Source organism: Monodelphis domestica, chromosome 3 (genome assembly GCF_027887165.1).
Source record: "Monodelphis domestica isolate mMonDom1 chromosome 3, mMonDom1.pri, whole genome shotgun sequence".
In the NCBI taxonomy this organism is placed as follows: Eukaryota; Metazoa; Chordata; class Mammalia; order Didelphimorphia; family Didelphidae; genus Monodelphis; species Monodelphis domestica.
Genome location: NC_077229.1, coordinates 504,618,334 through 504,631,365, shown reverse-complemented (window position 1 = coordinate 504,631,365; position 13,032 = coordinate 504,618,334). Strand labels below are relative to the sequence as shown.

The 13,032-nt window shown below is 33.8% G+C and overlaps 1 protein-coding gene across 1 annotated transcript in view; it reads left to right on the top strand.

Annotated features, from left to right (window-relative positions):
- Positions 1-13,032, top strand: part of IPO11 (importin 11) — a 197,492-nt gene that overhangs the window by 18,399 nt on the left and 166,061 nt on the right. The window contains exons 2-3 of the mRNA XM_007486378.3: positions 6,427-6,570; positions 8,623-8,723. Of these exons, the coding sequence (XP_007486440.1) occupies positions 6,433-6,570; positions 8,623-8,723 (239 nt within the window). The 5' untranslated portion in view covers positions 6,427-6,432. The remainder of the gene's footprint in view (positions 1-6,426; positions 6,571-8,622; positions 8,724-13,032) is intronic.

The following is a 13,032-nucleotide window of genomic DNA, read 5'->3' as shown; positions in this document are numbered from 1 at the left end:
AATCATGTTCTTTCCCTCTCCTCTCCCCACCCCCTCCTTTAGCTGATGCACAGTTTTACTGGGTTTTACATGTGTTACTGATCAAGATCTATTTCCATTGTGCATATATCACTACTACTTCTATACTGTATTAAAAAGGGGAGTTAAGGCGGCAGCTAGGTGGCTCAGTGGATTGAGAGTCAGGCCTAAAGACGGGAGGTTCTGGGTTCAAACCTGGCCTCAGACACTTCCCAGCTGTGTGATCCTTGGCAAGTCACTTAACCCCTATTGCCCAGCTCTTACCATTCTTCTACCTTGGAGCCAATACACAGTATTGACTCCAAGACAGAAGGTAAGGGTTTAAAAAAAGGGGAGGGGTTAATTTGTAACAAAGGGGGGGTTGGCCTTTCAGTATCCAGAGGGGGAAAGAGTGGAGACCCCCCCCTTCTCAAAGTGGGGCATAGGGAGACAGCTGATGTTTAGGGTTGGCTCAGAGAGAGGAGAGGCGGTTTCCCTCCTTAACTAAAGCTACTCTCCCTAATTCGCTCTTGTCTCTCTTGTTACCCCTCCACTACTTGAGAACAAAGGGTCACCCCTTGATCTGCTCACTCACACTCAGCTTGGGGAAAAGATAACTATTTTGATGTCAACTCAAGGTAATACAAAAGAAGGATGGGAAAGGGAAGAATGGGAAAAGGGGGTCCCTGTCTCTGTCTAAACCCTTTCCCCTCCTCAAGTTTGGGGGAAACTCAGGCCTTGGCAGCCTGAGCCCCCTGAAAGAAAGTCAGGTCGACTTACCCCTGGGCAACAGGACCTGAGGTAAAGTCTACTCAGGTTTCTCTTCAGAAGTCCCTTCAATTGGGAAGTGTTGGGGGAAGGATTTTCAGTCACCAGCAGGAAAATTGGGTAACCCTCAGGAGAAAGTCTTTTTTCTACCTTCTGTCTTTGGCTTTTCAAGACCGAGAGCCCCACTCTTCTACCAGCCAGAGTCTTCTCTTCAAGATTCCCAACTCCTGACCCCTCCCCCATCGAGGTAATGAGTTTCACCCACTCTTCAGCCTGGCACTTTTTCTTTAGTGTCAGCCTGTGTCACAGTACCCCAAAGAGATCAAAGAAAGAGGGAAAGGATCCAGGATCCATAGGTACAAAATATTTATAGCAGCTTTTTTTGTGATGGCAAAGAATTAGAAACTGAGGGGACACCCATCAGTTGGGGAATGGCTGAATAACCTATAGGAAATGAATATGATGGAATACTGTTGTGCTCTAATGATGAAGGTTCTGGTTTCAGAAAAACCTGGGAAGGCTATGAACTGATGCAAAATGAATTGAGCAGAACCAGAACTTATTTACATGGCATAATGTAAAAAGAAATACTATAAAGATAATAAGCTATAAAAGGACTTGGTAATTGATCAACACAATGACCAACCATAATTTCAGAAGACTCATGTTGAAAAATACTAGCCATCTAGATATCAAGTGATATCACTCAATCAAGTGATAAAAGTAGATTTACTCTATTTTTATTGCTTTTTTTTTTGGAGGGGAGGACATGGCAGAAATCTGATTTGTATTACTTCGTATTTTTAATTAGTTTTATATTTCTTATCTTTTCAGTGGATAGAGAAGTGAGAGAATGTGGAACTGAAAATAAAATTGATATTTAAAAAAGTATAAAGGAATTCTGAGACCAAAAAGTTTTGAAAATCTGAAATTAGGGAGTTATGAAGTCAAATGTGCAATCAAATGTTGCATGGAGTAGAAAATCATTATTAAAAACATTCTGGTATGTTGGAAAGTTTTCTCATTGCCACCTCCACCCCTTTTAAGCAGCACTATTCCCTCAAAAATTACTTTGCTGTACATAGTTTGGTGGTCTAGTTCTTGTGTACTGTTGTCGTGCATTAAAATTTTTTTTTAATCCTTAAAAAAACCTTAAGGGAAATAAACATTATATCATTCATAAATTTTTATACTCAGCCCTCTCTTTATGTATCTCATTTGGGAATGTTATTAAAACTATGCTATAAGTGATTGGTTTGAAGGAATTAATATTTTCTGCAAGGTAATTTTCACGTCTCTGTTTTGACAAGTCAAGATAATTTATTGAATACCATGGGTATTATGTGGAAATAAAAACCAAATTAGGAGATGATTTCTTGCATTGAAGAAATTTGATAATATGGTTCTTTCATTGTCATTTGGTCATTCCAGTGGCGTCTGACTCTTTTTGACCCCATTTGGTGTTTTCTTGGCAAAGATACTGAAATGGTGGGCCATTTCCTTCTGCTCATTTTACAGATGAGGAAACTGAAGCAAACAGGATGAAGTGACTTGCCTAGAATCTCACAGCTATTACATGCCTGAGCCTGGATTTTAACTCAGGAAGTTGAGTCTTCCTGATTTTAGGCCCAGCACTCTATTCATTCTACTACTTAGCTACCCTTAATCTAGTTCAGGATCAGCAAATTATGGTGGCTTTCTTTTTTTTTTTCTTGTATAGCCCATGAGCCTGGAATGGATTTTATGTTTTTTAGTACAAAAAAACATTATTTGTGTGATATACAAATTGCATATTGCATATCATTTGTGCAATTGACTGATTTGGCTTGATCTAGTTGATTACATTTAACACTTAGGAACTGCATTTGTGACTTCTTGTCATGGGGAGTTTCCTTTGAGGGGCTTCTTCTGGCAGTTCTGCTTGGTCTCTGCTCTGAAATATATAGGTAGTTTTCTATCCCTGATGCCATGTTGCTTCTTACGTTTCACACAAACACACAGATGGATATATGTACTGTATCATCTAAACACCTTTAGAATAAAAAGGTAAATGTATACTATTCTTATCACAAATATTAAGTGAGATATAAACTGACAGATAAACTGGTTCATTTTGGTTCACCTTAGATTGCAGCAGTAGTTGAAAATGCAGGAATGAATGAAATTACAAAAGGGCCAGGGGAAGAGTATGCATAGAGAGAGATATTTTCCTTAAGCAAGGGATTGGAAAATTTAGAAAACGAGACACAACACCCTGGCAGGGGGAGAACTGATGTAATGTCTTAAAACTAAAGAGAGCATCTTCTAGGAAGTGGACTGGTCAACAGCGAAGCTGTAGGAAAATTTAGGAGGATGGAAACTAAAAAAAGGACTATGAAAGCCGGACTGCTTTTCTGACAGTTGATAGGCTCATGTATTTAGACCTGGGAGCACCTTAGAGATCTAGTTCAATACCCTCATTTTACATATGGAAAAACTGAGACCCAGAAAGGGTGGTAATTTGTTTAAAGTAATGAAGTAGTAGCAAAGCCAGAATTCTAATTTGGGTCCACCCCAAAGCCAATATTCTTCCTACTGTGTGATTGCCATCTTGTTAAATTTTACAGGCTCGCCAAACAAATTTCTCTTTCCTTATGTCTCCTGATTTCCTGATTGCCTTCTATGTATTTATATTGTTATTGAGGTCATGTATTACATCCTTCATGACTCTACTGGAGTGGTTTGTGTGATTTCCTTTTCTAGAAGAATAAAGCTAACAGATTAAATGTCTTGCCCAGAATCACACAGCTGGTAAGTGTCTGAGGCTGGATTTGAACTCAAGCCTTACTTGACTCTAAGCCCAGTGATATTTGCAAAATGAAAATTAAGGCATTGTTACTATGTCATTGCAACATCTATCCTTTCCCTCATTTATTATATGAGAAGTAGCTGATCTGTCTGGAGGCCTGGATTCTCCACGACTTAATAATTCTTTGACCTTAAACAAGGCACTGAACTTGTTTCCTCATCTTTAAAATGAGGATAATATATATATCCTTCTTAAATCACAGATTGTTTTGATATTCATTTCAGGGTAAGTATGTTAATGTGTTTTAACTAATATTATTACTCATAATTATAATTAACTTAAATTAACATATTGAAACTTCCAAATGTATGTTTCCAAGTATCTTCAAGATCCTTCTGTTATTTTGTCTTTTCCTAATAAATACAAAAAAACTGCAATTCTCAAACTTTTTGGTCCTAGGACCCCTTACAGTATTAAAAATTATCAAGGTCCCCTTCGTGCCCTTGAGAATAAATAGTGAATTTTGTTTCTGTATTTAATATGTCAATATTTACCATGTTAGAAATAGAAACTTATAAATGTTAAAATTAATTTAAAATTACAATGATGAACAATGATTACTTGTTAACATATGTTCCATTTTAATGACAACTATTTTCCAAAATAACAAAAAATAGAATAGGCTTGTTTTATTTTTTTTTTGCAAATGTCAGCAGAATTCTCATATTTGTGTTTGTTATGATGTTTTGGTTCAATTATAAGGAAAAACTGGCTCTCCTACAGATATATAATTGGAAATGTAGATAAGTGATGTCTTAGTATTTTGTAAATAGTTTTGGCCTTTTTGTCAAAGGGTATTCAGGACCCCCAACTTTGAGAACCATTGATTTAGCCTATTTTCATTTTCTTATGTTTCTTTTCACCTCAGAAACTTCTTTTTCTTATACTAAACATTTTTCTTCATCTCTAATAGTCATGTGATCCTCAGAAAGTGTTTTGTTTACCTGAAAAAATTGTGATTTTGTATATTTAAAAAAAAAACTCAAAATATTTTTACTTCCACCAGGCAGCACTGCAGGTTAATTCATTCTTTCCTATAAAGGAAAAATAAATATATCGCTAGACTAAGAATAAATTTTTTGTTTTGGTAAAGAGACTTGAGAGGCTCTCTATGTTTGATATATTCTAAATATTCAATAAATATTTGCTTAATGAGTGAAGTTGAATGAACTGAAAGTGCAGGTTTGGAAATAGACAATAAAGAAAATTTCTGAATCTTCCTCAGTAATATTTAGTAAATTTATTCCAAAAATTAATTGAAACACATAAATCACATAATGAAGCATATAATATCAGTTAACTAGAATTTTTTTATTGGTGACTAACCATTATAACAACCTATTTTACAAAGTTTAGTTGTATGTTCAATTTACCCTTTTTTAAAGGAAATTCAGATCTGCTGATTATTATTATTTTAGAAAATCTGTAACTTTTAGAATTGGGCAACTTTATAATTATTTACAAATTAGACAGCTTTGAAAATTTTATCATTTGTAGAATTTTTGATACCTTTCATTTTTATAACATCACTTTTGTATATTCTCTCTTGATCCTTCCAGAATTTTGACCCAATCTTATGACAAAGTAAAAATAGTGTTAAACAAACTCAGCAGAAATAAGCAACCATTTTTAGTTGGAGGAAACTTGAAATCAAGTACCTGAATTTTGCCCTCTTATGTACCAAGATCTCAGATATCACTCAAATATTTCATTAATTTGTTTTCTGATTTCTGTTTCAAGATTGGTCATTACAATAAAAATTTCACTTCCTTTTAGAGTTTTGTTTACTTGTAATTATTGTGTATATTGTCTTAGCCTTTAAGTTTTTATCAGATATTCCTACCTCATAAGAATTAAACATTCTTGTTGAATTTGAGCTCATAGTATTTTTTTTTTTTTTGGAAAGCAGTTTCACAAAAGTTTGAGGCAGCTGGTCCAGTGTGCTGGGCTTGAAGTCAGAAGGACTCATCTTCTGGAATTCAAATCTGGCCTCAGACCAATTTGTCTCCCTTCCTTATCTATAAACAGAATTGAGAAGGAAATGGCAAACCACTACTGTATTTTTGTCAAGAAAAACCAAAATGGAGTCACAAAGAGTCAGACAGGATCTAAATAACAATAACAGATTAGGAGAGCTATCTATATTATATAGATTGGGCTAATTTTCTTCATCGGGGCAGGGAATCCTTTTTTGGGTTCTGGTTGGAGAGTAGGGGATTGGTGTTTGGGCTTGAATTATGTTTTGAAATTGTTGCTCCTTGAGAAATAAAAGACCTATGAGAAGTTGGTGCTCTGGTGGATTTTAGTGGAATTCTTCTTGCTCAAGTGGGGATGGGCAGTTATAAGCAAAAGTAAACTGGTTCAAATTAGTTCATTTTGATAACTGTTGCTAATGATTGTGGAATATTCCAAGGTGGACCATAGTGCCATTTTATTTGAATACAGAATGTAAAGGTTGTTTTTATTGTATTTTATGGTCCATGAGCACCTCAATTCATTCTAATCCCAGACCTGAGCCACTGGATTGTCCTGAACCAGTGGTGATGCAGTCTACTAGTTATTTATCTGTATCTTCAAATTTGACTAAACTATGATGTAATTGCTATTTGATTATGAAGTGTAGTCATATCTTTTTAAAAATAGAAGTAAATCCTTAAAATTGTATCATTTACATTTTATTATAATTGCTCTTGAGTATTTTGATCCTTTAAAGTGACTCATTTTTAAAGCTTTCTTTTCACTCCTATTGACATTTTTGTTAATTCTTTTCCTGTGTATAATGTACTCTAAAGTATTTACAATATCATTAACAGGTTTCCATGGATCTCAATAGTGCCAGCACTATTGTTCTTCACGTCTTAACTCAGGCTACCAGCCAAGATACTGCAGTGTTAAAACCGGCTGAAGAACAGCTAAAACAGTGGGAGACACAGCCAGGCTTTTATTCAGTGTTGTTGGTAAGTTGGAATTTGTATTCTTTATGTCCAGCAAAATCCTAGAACATGGTGATTGACTGGCCATTGAGAAAATTTAATCCCATACCTCTTTTCTATTTGGGGAGAATGTAGTGACTTGCTTGAGGTCATACATGTAGCAAGTGGTAGAATGGAGATCAGATTTTATTCTTACATAGAATATGTCTATGGCCACTCCTAAATTTCTATACTTTAGGATATGTGTACCTGTTTCTTTCATTGTTTCTCATGTGGCATGTTTTCCAGACTCCTTTGCATTTTACTTGTGAATTTTTACTAGTTTTTTAGTGGTTCTTCCTTTTTTTCCAGTAGTGTCAACTTTGTTTGACAGTTCCTTTTCTTCCTGTTATGGCCCAGAGTGCACATGCTCATTTCTCCATGTCATTTATATTGTTACTCTTGGAAGTTTAGTTAGTCAGATACTGAGAGTTTTAATCTGGATTGAGATAAACCATAAGATTTAAGTACAACTGACTTTTGGACTGTTCTTAGGAAGTAGTTTCAGGTCCAAGCTTGGCTTTTGGGTTGGCTTTGATCCTGGGCCAGTCTAAGTATTTGAATTAATAATACTGATCTTTAGAAATGTACCAAGAATCTTTTCTCAATCCATTTTTAAAAATATTCATTAGGGTGGCAACTGGGTAAATCAGTGGATTGAGAGCCAGACCTAGAGACAGGAGGTCCTAGGTTCAAATCTGGCCTCAGATACTTCCCAGCTGTGTGACCCTGGGCAAGTCACTTGACCCCCATTGCCTAGGCCATACCACTCTTCTGCCTTGGAGTCAATAAGATGGAAGGTAAGGGTTTAAAAAAAAATATTCATTAGGTACTGAGTACCTAGTACTGGAGTACAACTGGAATTAACTTCCTAGGATGAAAGTGCTAGGTTTGGATATAGCTGCTTCAGAGTGTTATATGACATTTTCATCTGAAAACACTTCGTGATTCTCTGTATTATTTTTTGGGTACTTTGGTGTTTGCAGGGATATTTATTCTTTATTTGGTCTTCTATGGAAAAATACACTTAAATTTCATTGTTTAGTCTCTTTTGAAGGAGGTGCTAATAACAAGTTGTTCTACTCTTAAAGAAGTAGAAATGCTCTGTATGGCAAGTGGAATAAGGAATTATTTAATAATATCAATCCAGTGATCAGATGTCTGTTAAAATAGCAAACTCAATAAATTCATTTTGATTCTTTTAAAAAGGTGATTTTAAAAGTTTTCAGTTTTGAACTTAATGTAATATTAAAACATGTACTCTCGGTGATAACAGTACTAAGCAGATATAAAAGTGATTAAAGAAGAAGAAAAGAACCCATATGGACAAAAATATTTTTAGTAGTTCTTTTTATGGTTGCAAAGATCTGGAAACTAAGAGTGCCCATCAGTTGGGGAATGCTGAACAAGTTATAGAATATGAGTGTGATGGATTCCAATTGTGCTCTTAAGAAATGAGGAAGGGGATGGTTTTAAAAAACCTGAGAGGCCTTGTATGAACTGAAGAGTGAAGTGAGCTGAACTAGGAGAACACTTTATACCATAATAACGGTATTGGGAAAACAAAGAGTTTTGAGAGATTTATAAACTCAATGCAGTGACCAACTGTGATTCTAGTGAGAGGGGATGGATTCAGCATACAAATTTGAGAGATTTTTTTTTTAATATAATCAATATAGGAATCTATTTTGGTCTCTTTATAATTTGTAAGAAATGGGTGGGTAGCCAGGAGAGAAGATGAACTTTCCTTGATTGAAAAAAAAAAAAAGTGAACAAAATACTTCAAAGAACCCAAATGCTGTGATGCTTCAGAATCCTAGCCTTTACTTTTAATACCATTGAGTATCTTAGTGTCGTGCTTTCTTTTCTGTGTCATTTAAGAAATGTAGAATATAAAAATAAAAAGGTGATAGTTATTTTGCAGAAAATAAATTTATGTAATTTTTATTTCTCCCATCTTTAATTATGAGTGTTACAGGTATAATAGCTTTTTCTTTTTTTTTAACCTATTTTAATATTGCCCATTGTTACTTACAGAATATTTTTACAAACCATACTCTGGATATAAATGTAAGGTGGCTAGCTGTGTTGTATTTTAAAAATGGAATTGATCGCTATTGGAGACGTGTAGCACCTCAGTAAGTTTCTTTCTTTTTTTTGGAAGAGGGGAATTAAATGTTGACTGTAATGTATCATAACATTGAAAGTTTTTATCTATTTAGAAGGTACAGAATAAATAGAAAAATTTCCATGTTTTTAATCTTTATAGGCAGAATCCTTATAAAACCAACAAACAAATGTAAGTTCTTTATTAGCTATTGATTAACTTTGTTTTTTATGCCCTTTTTGAAAATACCATACAATTAAAACAGTTCTTTATGGCCACTGAAATGTTGCTTAGATACAAAGTAAAAGTTGTGTATGAGGCAATTTTATTAAATCTTTTTGTCGAGTATTATGAGGTATCAGGAACCTAGAAAAATCATAGAAACAATATGTTGAAGTGTTTTTGGAAGCATTTCTGTAGTAGTTGAGTCTTTAGCTTTTTATTGATGTCTTTTTAAGAAAACATTACTTTTATTTCTAAATATTTCAATACCTCTCCCCCACCTAGGGGGAACCATCCATTATAACAAAGAATAATTAAAAAAACCCCAGACAGCTCATCAGGACTAACCAACACATCAGTGGAGTTTCAACACAGATACAATGTGCATCTTTATATTTTTTCTTCATGGCCAAGCTTGACTACATAAGTACATTGCATTTAGCCTTTGTTATTCTTACAATTTACATCATTATAGTCACTTCGAGTAACTTATTTTCCTATTTCTGCTTACAATATTTTATATTAGTTCATATTATTTTTTCCCATATCTTCCTTTAGCCTTCATATTAATTATTTTACAACAGATATGTTGGTTGAATCAACTTATTTTAATTATTTGTAGTCTTATTGTACAATATTTGAAATATTAAATTAAATTCATTCAAAAATTGAAAAATTAGATAAACATTAAGTATTTATCTGTCTTTGAAACAGTGAAAAACAATTTTCCGAGTGACTTGGAAAACAAGTTGAAAAAGGAAAATTTCAACATTGGACACTCTGAAAACCATAATCAAACAAAGAAATCTAGGTGCCATATTTCACGAAATATCTAGTGTTCAGATCTGTTAGAGCCAGAGGACAAAGTGAAAATAGAAAGCATTCAGCAATCATTCCTGAGAGAAAGAAACTCCAAATTGAAAATATCTAGTAATGTCAGTCAAAATCAAGAACTTTCAAGTCAAAGAAAAAATATTACACTTAGAAAGAGTTTAAGTATTATGTAAACAGGATCATGACAGACTATGTTGATATTCCTCCAAAAGGGAATAAATATTATAATATAATATACCAAAAGGTGAAACAAAAAGACTTCCAACTAAAAGGCAGAGTAGACATGAGCTGGAAATGTGTACAATTGGAAATGTCTAGAATTTTGCATAGTATGTTGATGTTTCTTTATTTCCCCAGTAGATGTCAGTGTGGTCACATAACAGATTATTTATAAAATGTTTTGCTTTTATAAGCAGTTATGCTTAGTTGTATATGTCTGTTTAAAATAAACTGTCTTTAAATATTTAAGTCTTTATAAAACATGTCCTTGATGGTTATTGAGGAAACAAAAAGTATCTTTAAAATGATCATTAAAGTTCAATATGATTGCATGTTTGGTAACAGATTAATCTCATTTTCTGATTGAGTTAATTTTAAAGTTTTTGGTAATTTTAGGAACTGGTCATTGGATATGAATTGTTACCTAAAATAATTTTTCGTCCACTTCATCTGTTTCATGTTTCTTATTAGTCTTTTCTGTTTGGATTGTAGGTGGATGGGTTGCTTAGCTCCTTTTGAGTCACTTTCTTGAAACATGGGATATGTTTTCAATTTCAGGTGTATTTCAAATGGTCCTCAGAATGCAGAATTATAAATAGCAGAATCTTTTTTAACTTAAAAAATCTCAGATAAAGTGTTACTGTTAATTGGAAAAGTTTTTAATTCCAAAAATGCTAATACATTTAGTATATGTTAAAGATAGAAGTTGGAATGACATTCTTTTAAGGGGAAAATTTTGCTATTAGTCTCATATTTGGACTTCCTTTGTCAATTAAAAACCATTGTTTCAATTTGTAGATTGAGTTTCATAAGGGTTTATGAATTTTATATATTTTATATTTTTAGTAAGACAAAATCCTTTTAAAATTTTTTTAAAGAATGAGGATTCTGTAAAAAAGCATAGGATCAATTACCTTAAGTTTTATTTCTTTTCATGATAGCTTTCACAATTGCTGGATCCCCCCATGATTGAATTCAATAATGCTTTTATTTCTTGTTTATTTTCTGTTTTGAGTCATAATGTATTTTGTGAGAGATAGATAAAAATTGTAATAAGGGATTATTTGAATGATAAATGATAACTTAAGATCGGGGCTTCTCCCTTCCTTCTTCCCTCCCCTTTTAATTGCTTCTTCTGTTGGTCTTTCTAAATCGACTCAGGGTGAGTTTTATGATGTCTCAAATAAAATATTCTTTCTCTTCTCTAAGATTAAATAAGGGGTTTATTAGGGAAGAAGGGGAAGATAGGGAAATGCAAGGAAAGAGGGTTTAGGGTTTCCCTGACACTAGGATAATTGCTAGGTTGAGGGATGGGGGAATATAGTTCAAATTGGGAAAATGAATTAATAGGTCTGAAAGTTCAGTCACTGTATCACAGCAGAGAAATCAGAGAGAGTTGGACTTTTGTCCTTTCTTTCTGTCTCAAAAGCAAAGAGATCCTTCTTCTTTCTGCCTCCAAAGCAGAGAGACTCCAGACTTCAGTTGTCAGATCCTCCCTCCAATAGTCTCTCCTGGTCACATTCCAAAGAGAATGTTCTTGTTTGAATGACAGGTCAGCAGACTCCAGCTCCACTGCAAACCATTCCCAATTTCTCACTTCCACAACGTGCAGCACTGACTAATGATAACAAAAGACTTGTCATAAATTGTGCTTAGATTCCTGTTAACGTTGCTGTAAGAATTTTATTTTGGCCTTAATTAGAATTGTGAATATTTTTTGAAAATATTATTATGGTATAAGATAGTATTTGCATTCAAATGAAGTCACATTAAGGCACAAGGTAATGCATAGAGTGAAGGAAGAAGTTTGAAAATAATGCAAATTTTAGAGTAAGCTTTTAAAAACTCTTCTATTAGAATACTTAGCATTGGCCTTCACTCTTACTATTTAATGTTTCAACTCTTTTTTTATGATGTTTGTCGAAGCAAGTTATATAACGGTAGAACATTCGATTTTCGATTGCATGGCTCATTCTTTAGGTACATTGTCGAAAATTGGGAGCGCAGGGGAATCAAAATTTAGGGTAAAGAGTCAAGTTTTTGAGGATTATAGGTTTTTTAAGCAGGAAGGAAGGATCTTTTGTATGAAAATGGTCAAATTTGCTATAAATTGACAGTTGGAATAAAGGTTGTTTTGGGGCAGCTAAGTGGCACAGTGGATAGAGCACCAGGCCTGGAGTCAGGAGAAGCTGGGTTTAAATCTGACCTCATATACTTCCTAGCTTTGTGACCCTGGTTCAGTCACTTCACCCATTTTATTTAATCTTTGCCCTTCTGTCTTAGAGTTGTCACTTAGAAGAGAAAGTAAGGGTTTTTAAAAAAGAAAATAGTTTTCGATACATGGAATATTAAATTGCTTTGGACCTTTGAAATCTTGCCCAGCAGTTATTTTCAATGAGGAAACTGATGTCCAGAGAGAGGAAGTAGTTGCTGAGATTTATGCACAGTGCTTTGTTAGTAAGGCTAGTGTTCTTTATACAGATCATTTATTAGGATTTATTGGGGAAAGTAAGATTTGCTTTTCATAAATTCCCCTTAAAAGTTAACTTTAGGAAATATATATGCTTCAATAAAGTTAGGAGAGTTTGTACCTATAGTAACATCAACAAAAATTAATCTCAAGGTGTCAGCACATAGTGTGGTGCTTGGCACATAGCGTTATTGTTTGGTCATATCCTATTCTTTTTGACCCTGTATGGGGTTTTCTTGGCAAAGATAGTTAGTGGAAAGTTTTTTTCATTACTTTTCCAGGGGATTAAGGCAAATAGAGGCTAAGTGATTTAATCAGGAACATATAGCTAGTTAACTGTGAGGTCAGATTTGAACTCAGGGCTTTTAAAATCTAGGCCTGGTGCTTTGTCTACTTAGCTGCTTTTTAAAAGGCACATAGTAGGCACCTACTAAATGATTGTTGATTGACTATACTTTTTATTATACCTCTGTAAATAAATAATTAAGATATTCATTTTATTTTGCAAAGATATGAACACCTGTGGAGAGCATATGTGTAAATTAAGTTATTAAATGCCATAAAACTGCAAATACAGATTTATACATTCTATTTT